The following is a 17,478-nucleotide window of genomic DNA, read 5'->3' as shown; positions in this document are numbered from 1 at the left end:
TACCTGTCAGCTACAGTCTTTTAGCAAATGCTTAAAGTGATTACACAGTAACTGGAATGTGCAAATTTACCCGTTACTACCAGACTCACGGATGTCCTGCCAACCGAGCTATTCAGCCACTATTTATACCTCCATATTCTCCTGCAGTATGTTGTTTGGTAAATTTTATAAACTAATTCCTTGATTTTCCTGTTATGGAGCCTGTTTTCTGCTTAGAAAATGAAAAAAAAAGGTTTGAGAAGTTGAAAAATATAATACTTATAGTTTAGATGTAAGTCCAGCTTACTGGATTTAAAACATTTAACAGTTTTTAATGATCCCTGAAAATACATGTCCTAAACACAAAGATTTGTTTTTAAATAGTTTTCTAAGTAATGCTGAGATCTCTGTGTCTCCTCAGTGAAAATGAAATACAGGTCAGTTCTGCAGAACTTCTTTATTTGTAAATGTTTTTTAAATAAAAGGGAAAAGACGTGTGAAAAGAAACATGAACAACCATCAAGGAATCTGTAGCAGCTGGTTTGTTGACTGAACTCTTCTCATTACAACAACAGTTATTTCTTTCTCTAACAAGGCGTGAGGTATCTAAGCATAGCATTTTTATGGTACACACTTAAGTCTTTACCATATAAGGTTCTCTGTCCCACAGACTGGATTGACACAAGAACATGCATTCCATGCAAATAGAAGCGTCCCTGTATTTGCAGACCTCCCCTTTTTTGACCCGGTCACGTCCCTGGATTTTGCTCCTGTCCTGCCCACGTCGGATTGTTCTCACTGTTGGTTGCCTGCCTGGATATTCACCCCCTGCTTGGAATGACCACAGAGTTTTTGCCTGCCCCCTTCGATAAGTAGCCTGATATCTGCCTTTTTGTGTATGACCATTGCCTGCCCTCTTGACCATGTTTTTGGATATAGGATGCATGCTGTAATGCCTGGAGTTCTTTCAGAATACGGCGACACACAGTCAGCCCAGATTCTCTTGCCATATTCCATCAGACTGCTCCAGTTTCTCTCTATGACTCCTCCTACTTTAATAAACCATACTCTGTTCAAACTAAGATATGTGTGAGGCTGAATTTCTGGGTCTTCAGGAGAAACCATTACAAAAACTGGCTTTCCAGCAGCTGCTTGAACACATGTTGGGTCTGCCTCCAGTTAACATCTCACATTCAACAGCAACATAAAATGTATTCATGTCAGTATAATCTACAGAAATTAAGACAGACAGCTTGGTAAACTATCTCTATTTCACTATTAAAGAGTGGCTATCAACTGCAACATGTATTCCTATACATGCTAAACCATTGTACATATACACCACACCATTCAACAATTAACCAGCATAAGGCATCTAGCTTTCTGATTACCCAAAACAAACTGACAAACAGTAGTCTCATCTGATTACAAAGGTATGTGCAGAATATGGTCCTGACAATTGACTGCTAAGGAAAATGCTTCTGAATCAGAAAATTTGTTTCCAGAACACTTGCTTCCATATTTTTTAAAAAGTATTTCAAACTGTACTGTTTTCAAAAGCAAAATAGGAAGCATTAAAACACACAGCTTACCATTTTTTAAAAGCAAATACTCAAATGGCGTCAAATGCCTTCCTATAGGAGCTGTAGGTCATATGGAGGATGACTAACGAGAATAGAGTTTTTAGCGCTTGATTTTTTTTTTGAAAGTCTATTTCCATCAAGCTCCATGATGATCTTCTGCAAAGCTTCAAAGGTGTACCTCAGCTCTGGAGGATATCTGAGGTTAAGAGGGTATACAAGAGCGAAGAGCATCACCACAGCAAGTGGTACATTTCCCAACTCATCCAGAACTTGCACGTAGAAAGAAACACCAGGTTGTTATTCAACCCTGTTCCAGCTGCATCAAGAAACCCATTCTGTACCTGCAGCAGCTGGTTTGTTGACTGAACTCTTTTTATAACAGCAACAAGTATTTCTTCCTCTAACAACATACATGTCACAAACTGATTCAGGAGCAGCAAAGTATCTGAAAGTATTTTATCTCCTAATAGAAAACCTTCTCTGCCTTCAGATTTATATGTGGACACCGTGGAGCTCAGGTTTCATAGCAGCTATTTAAATGAAGCATGTGAGACACAGTTGGTAGAAAAGTAGGAAACAACGAAGCTGTAACATTTTCCAGAAACAATCATTCAGGTGAGATGTGGAGGTGGGGATGTTTTGTTTAAGTAACACATCTCCTGATACTTTACCAGTTTCTGATTGTTGAAGTCAGATTCAAACATGAAACGCTGTGACAGAGAGGATGTGGTGAAACCTCCCAGTGAAGCTTCACACAGTCATTGTAGACCAACAGCAATCACCTGGACTCAGTAATTCCTCCAGACTCAGCTCATCTCTAAACAAGGTTATAAACTTTTCTCAGTCTCCAACATTTGCTTCTTTATTTATGTCTGTATTATCTGTGTCACTCCATCACGCTGGATTGTCTGATGTTATCTTCCTTTCTTTCTACAACAAACCTGCAATCTGATACAGTTATCTCACTTTATCCTCACACACTGCACAGCATCACCTAACATTATATAAACTTCCCAGACAGTATTTTTTATTCATGTATGTATTCTCTGTGAGAAAATCATTCTGGTTTAGAGCTCTGACAGATGTTAAAATATGAATCTTTTAAACATTTTTTTTTAAATATTTTATCCTGTTTTGACCTAAAACTGATGTAAGGTTTTATTTTCCAGCTTCTGAATGAGTTATAATAAAAAGAGAAGTTAAACTTTTTGCTCCTATTTTTTATCAATACACTGCCTAGGCAAGAAAAAGAAAAAAAAAGCTTTACATCCAGATTTAACTAAGCAAAGCAAACAGGTACGAACCTCCTATAAACAATGTGAAGGGAACTCAAAGGATTGGGTCTGAACAGCTGTGTGGTCATAAGAAAACCTCTAATCAGTGAGGAGGCCAGACCTTGAGAATCTTTGGTGTGTGCTGGAGAAGGTTTTGTGCAGTGGTCTGACTCTCTAATCATTAATACCAGTTCCTGGTGAAAAACGAATGCAACACTGGATGGAAATAAATATTGTGACATTTTAGAAGCTTATCAAAACAAGTCCACAGTGAATGCTGCTGTAATTAAAGCTCCAACCAAATATTAGTGTGTGTGACCTTTTTTATGTTTGGCCAGACAGTGTACTATAACAGTTTATTTGTGTTTGTGCAAAGCACCTTGGTCAACTCTTTTCTTTTAATGCGATATAAATAAAGTGTGTTTAGTGTGTTGAAAATATTGATATAACCTCTGCTTTAGACAAGATGTAATTTATTAATGTATTAATTTTCTTCTTTATTTAATAACTTCTTTCACATTATTTGACAGACTGAAAACATCTGGAGAGGAAACCTCTGTGAGCTGATGTTCAACACACACTTACACTGTTTCTGTTTCCCCTCAACACAACATGCTATCAGCCCCTCCACCATCCCAGCATCCACCTGTAGGCTCCAGGTCAGAATTTCCTTCATCATCACTCCCATATCATCAAATAGTGAAAGTACATGTACAAAGAGTGATGCTGTCACAGCCTGACATCAACCTTCAATCATTTTCCTTCCATAAACATTCATGTGAGACGTTGGACTGGAATTTATATTTAGTTAGTTGACTGAGTTCTGCTGAGATCTTTGTGCTTCCAAAATGAAATTGAACTTTTCATATGTAAACATGTCTGCATGGAAATGACCTAATATTGATTGTTACCTCACAGCAGCAGCAGACACACTTTCCTTTAGCCAACTGGTTTGATTGGTTTCTGAAAGGTGTAGGAGACCCATACAGGTGGAGCTGAGTGCAGGAACCTGAAGAAGGTGTTGACAATTTGCTTTGTCATATTTATCTGGTCTTCTATTGGCTGAAGAACATTTGACAGACAGCTCATTCAGCAACCGGAGAAAAAGAGAAAAATATCCAAGAGTGACAACAAGCCAACACAGAGAGCACAGAGGATGTCTGGGTGTAGGGGAAAGAGACCAAGCTTAAGTGCAGAATCTTTTAACCTGCAACACTAAACTTGAGAAAAAGAGCAGAGTTTTGAAAGGAAGATGATATATTTAAGAGCAAGAAGAGTTTTGAGTAAGAGCAATATGATAATTAGCATGAAAACAAGAAATCTTTCTCTCAAATTGAATAATTATGTTCTTGATTAAAGATGTGGAAATACGTCCATAGAAGACGAGCAGAACTGATAACCTGCTGATTGTAAATTTTCTGCTGGAATTCTTGAACAAAAACATAAAAACTCTGATAAAGAAAGACGTCTGATTTCTGAGCTGTTCTGGACTCTTCCAGAGAGATGTAGATGTAAAACTCCACAGCTTCATTCAAAAAGGCCTCTTGTTATGTGTTTGGAAGTAGAAGAGATTAGTCCAACCTGACAGGCAGTTTTTCAGTAGTGAACAGAAACAGACTGAGTTTTCTTAGTCTGAGCTCATTGTGACAGACAGATAACACTACAGGTGTTCTCTGATTATTTCACACTGAGGATCTTCACCTGGTTTCTCACTGATGTCTCTGCTCTAAGTTGATCCAGTTCTTGTTTAAACAGCAGCAGATCATTTCAAAGCTCCTTCAACATCCATCTGGTGGATGTTTCTTCATGCAGTATTGTGGAGCAGCAGCAGCTTTCTGTCCTGTTTGTGATGATGAAGCTCAGAATCAGAGACACAGTTCTAGTGCTGATATTTAAGGTTAGAATAAAAACTTCCTGTATGAGCTTTAATGTCTCCTGATGCTTCATGTTGTCATTATATGAATCCACATGATAAACACACTGAAAAGTTTAAACTTCTTACAGAAACTCTGCTGATGTTTCTTTATCAATGTCGCTCCTTCTTAGAGCATTGTGGTGTGCTGCCACCTGGTGGACAAATCTGGAACAGCAGAGAATTGTTTCCATAGACGCTCATAGAGCTTCCATTGAAATCTGTTTGGCCTGTTAATGTCTGTTACATCCTCAGGCTTTCAGCCTGGAGTCGTATGTTCAAATTCTGCTGAATGGTTGCATATAGAGGAATGGCTGCAGAGTCAGCGTGAAACCTCCCTCCTCTTCCATGCTGAACAAATTGCTGAACAGTAGATCAGTAAACACTCTACAGTTGAAAATAAAACACAACAAAATTAAATAAATAAAATCAATAAAAACAAAATCGATAAAAAGATAAAATCAATGAAAAGTAAAATCAATAAAACTAAAATAAAAAGTAAAACACGTGAATGTCAAACTCAGTTTTGTTTAAATACCAGCACAAAGTAGAGACTTAAACCAGAGACAGGCTGAGCAGCTCTGATGTGAAGGGGAAGCTGTTCCACAACTTTGGAGCAACAACGGAGATTTAAGTCTAGAAGATGGGACCTTCAGTAAGAGCTGTGAAGAGGACCTCAGAGTCCAATCATTCGGGGCAGCTGTGTACTGTGGACGCACAGTTTGCCAGTTTGGGATTTAAATTGAGACAGGCTGTGAATAACTCTTGTGGTTTGTGAGAAGAGCTTTCCCTAGCTTGTGTACATATTTGCTGTAAAGACCTGTTAAATTATAGAGCTAATTGTTACCTGAATAAGGACACCTTGTGTTATCTTTTCATTTTCTTTTGTGTGTATTTCGCTGGACATGGTATATTTCCTTTTATTGGACACTTTTTGTTATTTTTAATGAGTATTTGTGTTTGAACCCTGGTTTGTTATTAATAAATATTTGTGTTATATCATTATTGTGAGTCCAGCCTGTTTTGTTACTGACCCTGTTCCCTCTGGTTTAAAAAGTGTTTGTAACAATGTCTGAATATTATTTGTTATAATTATTCTTTAAATGGTACATTTATTATGTTAATTTGTTTTATTCCTAAATTTATCACTGTACTCTTTTTTCTTTCTATTTATATTTATCAGATGTTGCATGTAAAGTGATTTTCATGAAGCAATAAAATTTCTTCTGTGTGCAAACACACTTACCAAAAATGTTTAGTTAATGATTCAGATTTGTTGTTCCTGATAAACTGTTCATGTCTATGTTTTATTAAACCAAAAAGACAGAGGAGTCTGAAAATAAGATCTTTATTTACATTATGTACATATAAAAACATCGTGTAAGGCACAAAAATATTTAATATGAAAATATTTCATACAGTGAACTGGAACAACTGGGATTGTTTGGAGGTCTGACAACCTGATAGATATAATTTATGGATAAACCCTTAAACTACACATTAACTCTCCATTACAGCTGTCATCATCTGGATCTGTGATGTTCAGGGAGGTGAGATCCTCAGTCAGAAGAAGATTTTCATGACTCAGCAGAATGAAACACATCAGATGAAGTTGTGGTGGATGAACAAATCAGATGGTGACAGTTTGGATGACTTTGTACAAAACTACAGTTATTTAGATGTAACTTCTTTTTCTCTGAAAAGAATCATCATGTTCATCTCGTTTGTTTCTGCTTTTTCTCTTTCTGACAACAAAACCAGTGATAACAATGATCACCAGAAGAAGTGCTACTAGTACTCCACATCCCACCATAACGACCAGTAAGATGTGTCCTCCTCTCTCTGGTTGTGGTCTGATGGTTGGTCTCTGAGGTGGGAGCTCTTCTGCAGCTTCTGTGAATAACATCATGTTTCTATGTTGAAAATATTCCACATATTCCAGTAAATAATCCAGTTTTCAGTCAGACTACATAAAGACTCATTAAGAAGAGGAAAAATTGACTGAATGCTGTGATTAAATCAAAATGTGCTTCAACAAGGTTTTAGTGTAAGTGTGTCTACACGTTTTGTCAAGGATCAAAGCAGCAGAAACGAGGAAATTGGGCACAAATTGACTGAAAGGCAGGAGACAGACAGACGGTGGAAATAAAAAGTTTAATAAAAATAACTGAAGGAGCTGCACAGGCAAGATAACTAAAAACAACATGGCTGGAAAACATAAACTAAGACGCTGACTAATACAAACACAAAGAGGACATGGAGAAAATGACAGTCTGGCAAAGAATAAATTAAACCAAGGGGTATATATAAACTGAGGTAAACCAACAAGCAGCAGCTCAAGCAAAACAGTAAATGAACCAAGGTGTGCTGATGAACAGGAAGTGAACAGAACATGGAAGATCTACAAAATAAAACAAGAAACCAGACAGAACTGAGACAATTAAAACCAAAGACAGTAAAAACATCAGGAACTAAACCAAAAACCCAGCGATCATGATACTTTTGCTACCAGCTCACTGTTTTTTATTATTTATATATTTTTGTTGTCCTTTTATTAAAGAAAAAAGTTTTGAATGGATTTTGTGCAGTTTGACCACAAAAATGTGGAGATCTGTGTTTGTTTCTTGTTTTCGGCTTTTTTTTTTCTTTAGGACTTGAGTTAAAATCTGATTCCTTATATCATATTTGGGCAAGAACTATAGAACATTGTGTAGGTTCCTGAACTTTCACCCAGCAGCAAAATTTACTGAGAGACTGAAGTCAGACCCTTTTGTGTGTCTGATTTACTACGAACCCTATAAACAAAGTTTTAATGAAACAACTCACCTGTAACGTTCAGTTGACATTTTTCAGAGCTGAGGCCGTAATCTGTCTTCACATCACACACATACAGACCAGAATCATTAGTTCTGAGTCTGGACACATGAAGTCTGATTCGTCCTTCTCTGAGGACGTCTTTGTCACTCTGGACTCGTCCTGCAAACTTTTCATGCCGAGACTCTGGTACCTCAACTCCATCATGGACATGATACAGGGTTAAGACTCTGTGATCAGTTATCAGGTTACAGATGATAAACAGGAACCTCCAGGAGACGTCAGGTTTGGTGGTGAAGGTCCACTCCAGAGTGATGTTGTGGTTCTCCTCTGCCTGATAGGAGCTCTGTGTCACATTCACTACAAATGTTGCTGCTGAGGAGACAGAGAGAGAAAGAGAGGAGCAGACACACTGAGAACTGGAACATGGAGGCTTTAAACTACATCTAGAGGTTTCTGAACATCTTCATCTCTGTGATGTCAGAGCTTTGATTGATGCTCTTTGAATTAAATTGATTGTTCTCTAAAACAATACAGAATATAGACAAAATGTCTGTAAGAGCCAATGAGTCTACCGCTATATAAGACAGAAAATTGTGTGTGTTAGGTCAGAAAGGAAAATCAGTTTTGACTTGAACTGGAGGGGCTGAGCCGTTGCTTAAAGCCACTGGAATGTTTAGATGGGAACTTTTGGCTGACACGCTTTGCCAGGAACACGCTGTCATCACACAGCATGCCGTTTGTTTTATGTTTTTCATTAAAAAGAAAAGTAAAAGAAAATAAATAATCTTTTAACTGCAACAAACAGCGTCTGGACATTTATTCACGTCATCTACACCAGACAGAAGCGTGTCAGCCAAAAGCTCCAAATCTAAACATTCCAGTGGCTTTAAGCAATGACTTACCCCTTCAATGTCAGTAATAAATCCATCAAAACTTCAAGTAAAAGACCATAAAATGTATTTATGTCTAAATTAACAGTATAAACTGACCACAGACAGATGAGATGAGGATGAGGAGCAGCAGCATCCTGCAGATCATCTTCTCCCTGTGAGAGGAGACAGAGGTGAAGAGTCATGAACACATGAGGTCAAAGTTCAGTCATTCCAGGTAGAAGAAGAAAAATCTCCAGTCTGACTTCATTCAGTCATTCCAGCATCTGATCCTGTTCATCATCCTGTTTATTTCACATAAAGAACTTTCTGACTGAACTACATGAACTACAACCACTGAAATAGAAGCTGTCACCATGGAAACCTGCAGGTTGTGTTTCTGTGTTTAGTCAGTGGTATTTTAAAAACATAGTTCTGTCACAAGGTGGCGCCAGTTTCTAATGAAAAAGAAAATGAAATCCATGAGTCTCTTTAGCTTAAATTCAGTTTGTTTCCCTGAGTTCAGTCTGCAGTTTGCTGGATGTTTGACTTTAATGGGAGTTTTTACTGTTTTTTGAAGAGCGTAATGAAGAAATACTTCATAAATTATTCATTAATTAAAATATTATTTATCGTCACATTTAAAAAAATGGCAACATGGGACAAACTTGTTCAGCACAATGAAGTCTTATTTCTTCTGTTAAAAAACTAAATTAATGATTAATTAATCTACAGTTTTAAAGGTGGAACAACTTACTGTTTGGTCCATCTGTCCAAGGTGACAGAACAACATAAACTGTTGCTGTTAGCACGCGTGGGTTCTTCGCCTGTGCCCATTATGGTGTTTACTGATCACAACCCGCTGACCTTCTTAGGAAAGATGTACAATCATAACCAGCGACTAATGCGGTGGCCACTCATAGGGCAAGAATATCATTTAGAGATCCAACATAAAAAGGGGTGGATAATGTATGCGCAGATGCCCTGTCCCGCGTAGACACTGTGATTCATGAAAGTATGGAAATGACACTAACTATTGTTATATATATATATATATATATTTATATATATATATATATATATCCTCCCGTCGGTCTGGTTTGTACTATTTGTTATCGTCCCTATTTCCCTGGCTCGTTAAAGGGGACGTAACAGTACTCTTACAATGTTTATGATACTAATATTAATGAAACTTTATTTATACATCAGTTCTAAACAGTTTATAAAATGCTCTGACAAAGGAGCAATAATTAAAATCAAGTAAAACGTCTTTGAGCCAACATGAAACATAATGAAATTGTAGGACAGCTCTTCATTTATTAAATTAAAAGCTTAATGATGAAAACAACAATTACTACAAAAATTATCATAACAGCTTTAAACAACTCCTTTTAACTCAGATTTAAACATCTTTGATATTTTCAAATAAGTCCCTGTTTCATAAAACAGTCAAATCCAGCTCAGACCTCCTCCCTTCACCATCCATGATCCATAACTTATAACAAGTTTGTACATGTATGATCAGGAAGATCTCAAGTATCTTTCATATCACTGTTGAGCTTCATTCACGGTGCATCGTGTCCTAAATTCAAGATAAAAACAAGTTTGTACCGATGAGGACAAAATTTCTTTCCCCACATTAACAGGAAGTTATTTAATTAAACTGTGAAGATGATTTACATAAAATACAAACTGCAGCAGAGAAGACAGAAACTATAATAAAGATAAAATCATTCATACTCACTGACCTCATTTAACAAATAAAAATCCAACACAATCTCTGAAACATGAGGAACTGATGATGGTTACAGTTTTATAAACGCTGGTAAAGTTTATCTTCTTTAGATTCAGTCTCTGTTTTATTTTCAGCAGTCAGTTGATCCTGCTTTAGTCTGTGTCTCTGTGAGAGGAGGAGCCTTAATGATGTGCTCACTCCTCCTTTCTAACCTGAAGTTAAACTTGCAGAGCCAGTTCTGCTCATGTTCAGATACTTAAAACAGACTTTTCACACCAACAGCATCAGTGAACTTTATATTCCTGCTATTTACTGATGAAAGAAGCAGAGTTTACAGAGAGTAGATCATCTGAAGCATCACCATCTTCTCTCGCTATCATGCAGCTTATTTCAGACGGATGTGGGAGTTACAGCAGCTTTTATTCTTATATTCTCATATTAAATAATCTGATGCCTCATACAGCCTTTAAAAGACTGTGCAGTTTTACTGTAAGATTCATTTTACTTTAATATAGAAGACAGCCTCTTCCTCTTTGTGCAGCATCAGCTGCAACTTTCCTGCAAGTCTGTCTCTCTTCTCCATGAAAGCTGCTGCATCTTCTATACATGAGGCTCCTGCTGGATTTTACATGATTGTGTCTAAAATTTCCATCACATCTAGACTTTCTATGTTTCTTTATTTACATGTTAAACAGACATTTAGTATCTCAGCTGTTTGGATTTTACTTCTTGGAAACTCTGGAATCAGAGAAATCTTTGAGGAATTGATGTTTTATTGTGTTTAATGACAAATAAATAGTAACACAGTTTGCTTGATGTTTTTATGCTGCGGTTCAGATTAAAATGTTTTTCTCTCTTGTGTTGAAGTCTAATGAAGGAGTGAACAGCTGTGAGACAGAGATGATGAGTTAAAACTTCACACCATCATTACAGTATTTAACTTCTGCTTTTTCTTCACTCTCCTCATCATCACTGTGGAGTCGTGTGATAAATACTCATGAACTTGTCAGAAAGTTGTTTGTATGATGACTGACATCTGCAAACATCCCTGCAACTGAATCAGTTACAATAAAGAGAGATGATGGTGTAAAATAGAAATAATGCTCTGTGGAAAGGTCCCTGTGTTTAGCCACATGAAACCAAACAGAAACATAAAACAGCTGATTTCTGTAAATGATGTGAAACATGACTGGTTTCATCATTTACCTTCATGAGAAAACAGTGACTGGATGAACACTGTTATCCAGGTAAATACGTCTTTGTCTCATCTAAATCTCTGTTACAGAGATAACTTGAACAAACAGGTTCAGTCAACCTGAGGAGCAAATTTCAGTTTGTTGTGTCCTCATGAAGAAATGATAGAATCTTTAAATGTTGTTTTCACTGAAATCTTCTTTTTAAATCAAAGACCACTTCCCCTATGTCTTTGTTTTATTTACTGATTAATAATTTAATAAATAATCATGTTAAACCTCTGACTTTCTATCTTCTAAGCTTCTTTACAATGCATGTGTGGATTCATCAAATATAGAAATGAATGAGTAGAATCATGATTAGAAACTGTCCTGCTCTTTCTTTAAAGACAGAAATGTTACATAATCTGTGTTACTATATCACAAAACCTAAACTTAGGAAAATATCTTCTTTTAAATTATTTTATGTATGTGAGCATTTTAATATCAATAAAAAAAAAAAAAAAAACAATAAAACAGTGATTCTTAAGTTTTTAAGGATTTTGTTCTCTAACCCATTAAAAACAAAAAAATCGCTTTTTTGCTTTTTTTTCCAACAAACTGTTGGAACCAAAGACGAGAAATATTCAGACCATTTACTGGTTTTATTTGCTGTTGTTGAAGAACAGAAAGACTTTGATGGAGGTTCTGATTCTTATTTAATTTTCAGTCTGTTTTTCATGAGTTTGTCTGATGAAACTATCTGACAGCAGGAACATCCTCGTGTTAACCAGCATCCAGTGTGTGTGTGTGTGGTGTTTAACCAGCTGAATCTCATGTTCATCATGTTGCAAACAGACACAGAGGAGGAAGTGTTTTTCTAAACTAACTTTCATCTTCAGACTGTGTTAATCAGTAAATAGAAAATTTAGTCTCACACCATTAAACTAATCTTTAACCAGTTTCATTTTTAACCAAACTAGTTTTTCTTCTTGATGCTGTGAATCAACAGCTTATTCTCCATATCAGTATTTTATCAGAATTACCACTAATGATACTTTGATGTGCTTGTTTCTACATATTTTGTCATGTAACTCTGTATTTCTGTACTGAAATGTGAATCAGTGAAGCCTGAGTCTGATCGTCCATCACAGTGAACATCAGGTCTCATCATGTTCCAGCTTCCCAGATGTGTCATCATGTAGGTCAAAGTTCAGACTGATATTAAAACGCGTTTCCTGCTTTCTGACTCCTCAATAACACACGTGAAGCATCAGGAACAGACATGAGAAGCCTCCAGTTCAGGAAATCCACACTGTGGACCAGATTGTAGCTGAAGCAGCAGAGAGAAGCTCTCTGGAGAGGATGTGTTTTACACAAGTTTTATTCACTTTGATTTAGTTTTCATCTAAACATATTGATTATATGATCAGTGGCAACATGATCAGAAGAAAATCTAAGAAGAGCTGATATTCCAGTCACTGGTTTCTGTGAGCAGGTTTAAAGCTTTACTGCAGGAACTCTGCACATCTGCAGTGAAAGGAGCTTTTTAAAGCTGCCAATCATTTCAGTTTAACAAGCTACATAAATCTGATCCATTAATAAATAAAGTAAGAAAACATAAAAGAAAGAAGATAAAAAACTAAAAACAAACTGATGTCGACATGTTAGATATAACAGGAGACAGATAACAGAGTCAGGAGAATTTAGCTGCTGTGTGTAACATAACAGCAGAATATAAATGTGTGTTGGTAAATGTAACAAATGGTAATTAGATAACGTCTCATTTACAGAGACTACAGGTCCTCAACTCAGCTGGTCCAGGTTCAGATCCCACCATGAAGCCCTTTGCTGAAAGCCATTCCCTGCTCTCTCTGATACTGTTACATGTTAAGCTTGTTACTTATTAGTTATAGATGACCATAAACAATCAGAAAAAATAAAGAAGATTCTATTATTTTCTCTTCTCTGTCCATGACTTCACTTGACAGCTGTACACACCTGAGTCATCAGTTCTGAGTCTGGACACATGAAGTCTGATTCGTCCTTCTCTGAGGACGTCTTTGTCACTCTGGACTCGTCCTGCAAACTGTTCATCTGTCTGCAAGTAGACGTGTACACTCTTAAAAACATGAAACAAGACTTTGAGTTTGTGCAGCTTTAAGTTCACTGAGGAGACAGAGAGAGAAAGAGAGGAGCAGACACACTGAGAACTGGAACATGGAGGCTTTAAACTACATCTAGAGGTTTCTGAAGATATAAACTGACCACAGAGGATGAGGAACAGATCTTCTCCCTGTGAGAGGAGACAGAGGTGAAGAGTCATGAACACATGAGGTCAAAGTTCAGCTGGTTCAGGTCTGCAGTTTCAGTTTGAGTAACACATGTACACACTGTCTGTAGTGTAGTCTGACTAATGTGATGGACTCAGTTCAACTCAGCTGAAAGTCTCCGTCTTCATGGAGGAAAACTCAGAAATATTATTGTTGTAATCCAGCTTCCAGATCGTTCTGATACTTTGTGCTGAAGAACTTCCATAAAGGCCCGATGTTCAGGACACAGCTCAGAGAAAATCTCCCGACACCTGAATAATTTTCTTCAGCAGAGTGACAGAAGACCCAGTCCCTCAAAGTTTCCTCCAGATTTATCTCAGTTCTACACGTCTCACTTACATATTCTGACAACAGAAACAGAAACCACCATGAAGCTCTTCAAAGATCATCCACCAACTCTGGCTGATCTATTATAACAAGACTTTGTATTTCAGCTGGAGACTCACTTTTCTCAGTCTCAGTTCAAACCGTAGTTCTAGTGTTTTCTTCTTGTATAACTCCTCAGTTCTGTAGTAAAGAAGTCTTTAACTCCACGTAACAATCTGATAATATAACAGAGGAACATCTTGCTGCTTGATGAACATCAAACATGTTGGCAGCAAATCTCCAAAGCTGAGAGGCTGCTGCAGGAAATCCTCCACCACTGTGATCAAAGTGATGCAGGTTGAGCAGCTGTGGTGGTGAGGTGGTGCTGAGATCTGTTGTTTAACATCATCATCAAATGGATAACTGGCTGGGTTATTTGAAAGCTGAATGTACATAAATGAATGTATGTATGTATGAAGCAGATGTGGACACTGTGAGAGAAAGGAAAAAAACGAATTACTAATCAAATCTTATTTTCTCTTCCTCATTACAGTATTGTTTTCATTTTGTTTAACATTTGTTAGGGGGTTAGGTTTGCTGTTGCAACATTTGCTGTGGTTAAATCAAATGCTTGTTAAGGTTTGCTGGAAGACAGGCAGGAACCAGGAAAAAGCAGACAGCAGATTCTGTAAAGCAGTAACAGGTTTATTTAAAGTGATTCCAGAGTCCTTGGGAAGCAACTGAGGCAGGGGTGGTGGCAGGGCAGCAGACCAGAATGGCAGTTTGTGGTGGGATCTTCAGACTGGGAAGGTGACACTCTTCTGCAAAGGTAGACAGGACAAATGAATCGCTTAATGGCCAGTGTTGTACCACTAGGGTAAGGCAACAATCTGGCAACAAGTGGATTGCAAACTGGCTCTTATGTAGGCTGGGAAAGTCAAACAGCTGCAGGTGAGTGGCATCTCCCTTTACCACCAGGTGAGAAGAATCTCCAAATAACACCACCAGTAGGATCTCTGAACCACAAGTAACAAAAACAGAACATGACAAAATAACAATAAAATACAATCCTGACAGTGCTTCCTTATAAATGGGTAAAACATTTTAGGTGTGTTTACATCCTTTGTGGCGTTCACTTCCAAAATTTAGATTTGTGAAACAACAACTCATCAGTCCTGACTGTGACTTCTCAGTTTCAGTCCAAGCTGTGGTTTTTATGTTTCTTCTCCTCATGTGACTTCTCTGTTTCTGTAGTTAAAGTCTTTCTAACCAGCTGACAATCTAATGATGTAAGACAGTAACAGCTACTTGCTGGCATATCACTTCTCTATGAACTGACCTTGTAAATGGGAGAAAAAGAGCAGTATTTATCACAGTTTTACCTTCATCTATAAATCTGCTGTCTTCTTTCTGGAAACAAATCAATAAGACGTTCACTGCAATGAAGCATGTTGACAGGATATTTACAGTCATGTCCCATGTTCACATTTCAACTGGAACCAGAGCCAGTACCTGGTGTTCAGTATCATCGTCTCTGCCAACAGTTCAGTTGTGTGAATCTATAAATTTAAACTCTGAAATGTCTTATCTGTGAGTGAAAGGACAAGAAAAAAACTAACAAATGCTTCAACAAGAGTAAAACAACAAAAAATAATTTCCTGAACAACCTTCCTGGCTGTTTCAACAGGTTTAATATGTCCTTGAATGCACCATGATGTTTCACTGGTTTAGTAGATTACAAAATTAGAGACACTTCTACTCATCACACTCATCTCACGTATGTCAGACTTCATATGTTCAGACTCAGAACTCGAGACTCTGGTCTGGATGTTTGACATGAAGACAGATTCTGGCTTCAGCTGCAGTTTAACTCTTTAAAAATAATAAAATAAAGATTTCACTCACAGATGAACTGACTGGGTTGTAAAACTGTTGATGATGAAATTTGAGATTTGTATTAGCATTTATACTTAAACCATTTTATAACTCATGTATTGAGTAAACACCGGGGAGTTTAAGTTGAAACGATCCTGGATTTTATTATAAGAAGCATGACTTATTTATTTCAGCTTCAACCTCAGAGACAAGTCCTTTTTCAGGTCCAGAACCAGAACCTGAGGAGAACTGGACTCTAGACTGTATTGTACTGGGAATAACAGCAGTTCATTCATTCACTTTGTGTAAATGTTCATTCATTTATAAACTAACAGTGGTTTAATGATTACTCACATTATAAATACAAAAAATTGGCATTACACGGAAAAAACTAATTTTCCTCAAGTCTCAAGCAGCCACAGACAAAAAGGTCTCAGTTACAAAACTTTATTGTTCACTTAGTATTAACAAAGTAAAGTTTATTTATAAAGTGCTTTACACAGGTAAAAATCTGTACATAAAATAGGTGCAATTAAAAATAATTTCATAAAATAAATCATCAGCAAAAACTGTTCCTGAATAAATTTTCATCTGATTTTTAAAAGAATCCACAGAGTCGGCCACACAGAGGGACAGGAGCAAGTCTTTCCAGAGTCTGGGGGCTTCAGCCTGAAATCCAGGTCTCCCCTGGTTTTAAAATGGGTCTTTGAGACATTCAGGAGGCTCTGGCCTGAAGACCGAAGGGTGTGTCCTGAGGAGATTATTATGTGATTATTTTTGGGATGGGTTAGGGTCCCACTACACAGTGAGTTGGTGTGTAAAGTAAAATTCTGCTGCAACATCCTGGAAGAAAAACTTGTGAAGTGCAGTTTCTCAGCATCATGATGAGCTGGACTGAGACGGCTCCAGAAATGTGCATGAAAAATATCAGTGCACCATCAAACTAGTCAGGAACACTGAGTTATAGGTTGGAAGGTTACATAGCGCGACTTTAACAACATCATGATAATAATTTTTACTTTATTCATCTCAATTGAGAAATTCAGCTCTGCTTTTAATCCATTTCTAGATGGACTGAGCAGTGGGCGGCCATGTTTCAGCATCTGGGGAGCAGTTGGGAGGGGTTAGGGGCCTTACAGTGTTTCACCTCTGTTGCCACACTGGGGACTAGAACCAGAGTTCTCCAGACCCAAGACCACCTCTGCAACCACAAGGCTGCCACTCCCCCAAATATTTAAATTCCACCAAGATTAACCCTGCACCTCTCTGATATCTGGAAAGCAGATAGTGGTGGAAGATTAAATAATATTTGGTGTATCTAGATTTTTTTCCTTATTTGTGCAGATAAAGTAAAAAGAAACTTACATTAAACAGCAGCAGCACATTTTCCAGATGACTGTTGAGCTTTTCTCCATATTTATTAAAAAGTAAAGATTTATTTAAAAAGGTTAATTTTAGATTCAGAACGAAATACCTCACTTTACTTATTTCATGTGAAAGACTCATTTTAGGATGATGAAAGACATTAATATGTGTCTGCAGAAAGAAATCTGCATTGACTAAATCAATGAGAAAAGAAGATTCTCAGTCCCCCGCTGTAGAATATAATATTATTCTAGGTTG

The 17,478-nt window shown here is 37.2% G+C and overlaps 3 protein-coding genes across 10 annotated transcripts in view; all 3 read right to left on the bottom strand.

Annotated features, from left to right (window-relative positions):
- LOC121639814 overlaps window positions 1–17,478 on the bottom strand; it is an 882,884-nt gene that overhangs the window by 147,196 nt on the left and 718,210 nt on the right. The gene's annotated exons all lie outside the window — the stretch shown is intronic.
- The window catches only part of LOC121640350, a 220,529-nt gene that overhangs the window by 179,111 nt on the left and 23,940 nt on the right, over window positions 1–17,478 (bottom strand). The gene's annotated exons all lie outside the window — the stretch shown is intronic.
- The window catches only part of LOC121639774, a 41,813-nt gene that overhangs the window by 11,676 nt on the left and 12,659 nt on the right, over window positions 1–17,478 (bottom strand). The window contains exons 1-4 of one of the 7 annotated variants that reach the window (XM_041985259.1): window positions 10,183–10,284; window positions 9,192–9,301; window positions 8,555–8,610; window positions 7,575–7,937 (exon numbers count right to left, since the gene is read on the bottom strand). In XM_041985259.1, coding sequence (XP_041841193.1) covers window positions 7,575–7,937; window positions 8,555–8,610; window positions 9,192–9,271 — 499 coding nt within the window. In that variant the 5' untranslated portion in view covers window positions 9,272–9,301; window positions 10,183–10,284. Of the gene's footprint in view, window positions 1–7,574; window positions 7,938–8,554; window positions 8,611–9,191; window positions 9,305–10,182; window positions 10,321–17,478 lie in introns of those variants that run through there. The other 6 variants (XM_041985260.1, XM_041985258.1, XM_041985262.1 and 3 more) reach the window with 6 other exon arrangements.

The sequence above is a fragment of the Melanotaenia boesemani genome, chromosome 5 (assembly GCF_017639745.1).
Source record: "Melanotaenia boesemani isolate fMelBoe1 chromosome 5, fMelBoe1.pri, whole genome shotgun sequence".
Lineage (NCBI taxonomy): Eukaryota > Metazoa > Chordata > Actinopteri > Atheriniformes > Melanotaeniidae > Melanotaenia > Melanotaenia boesemani.
The sequence above is the reverse complement of the archived record's forward strand: the minus strand, read 5'-3'. Positions and strand labels throughout refer to the sequence as shown.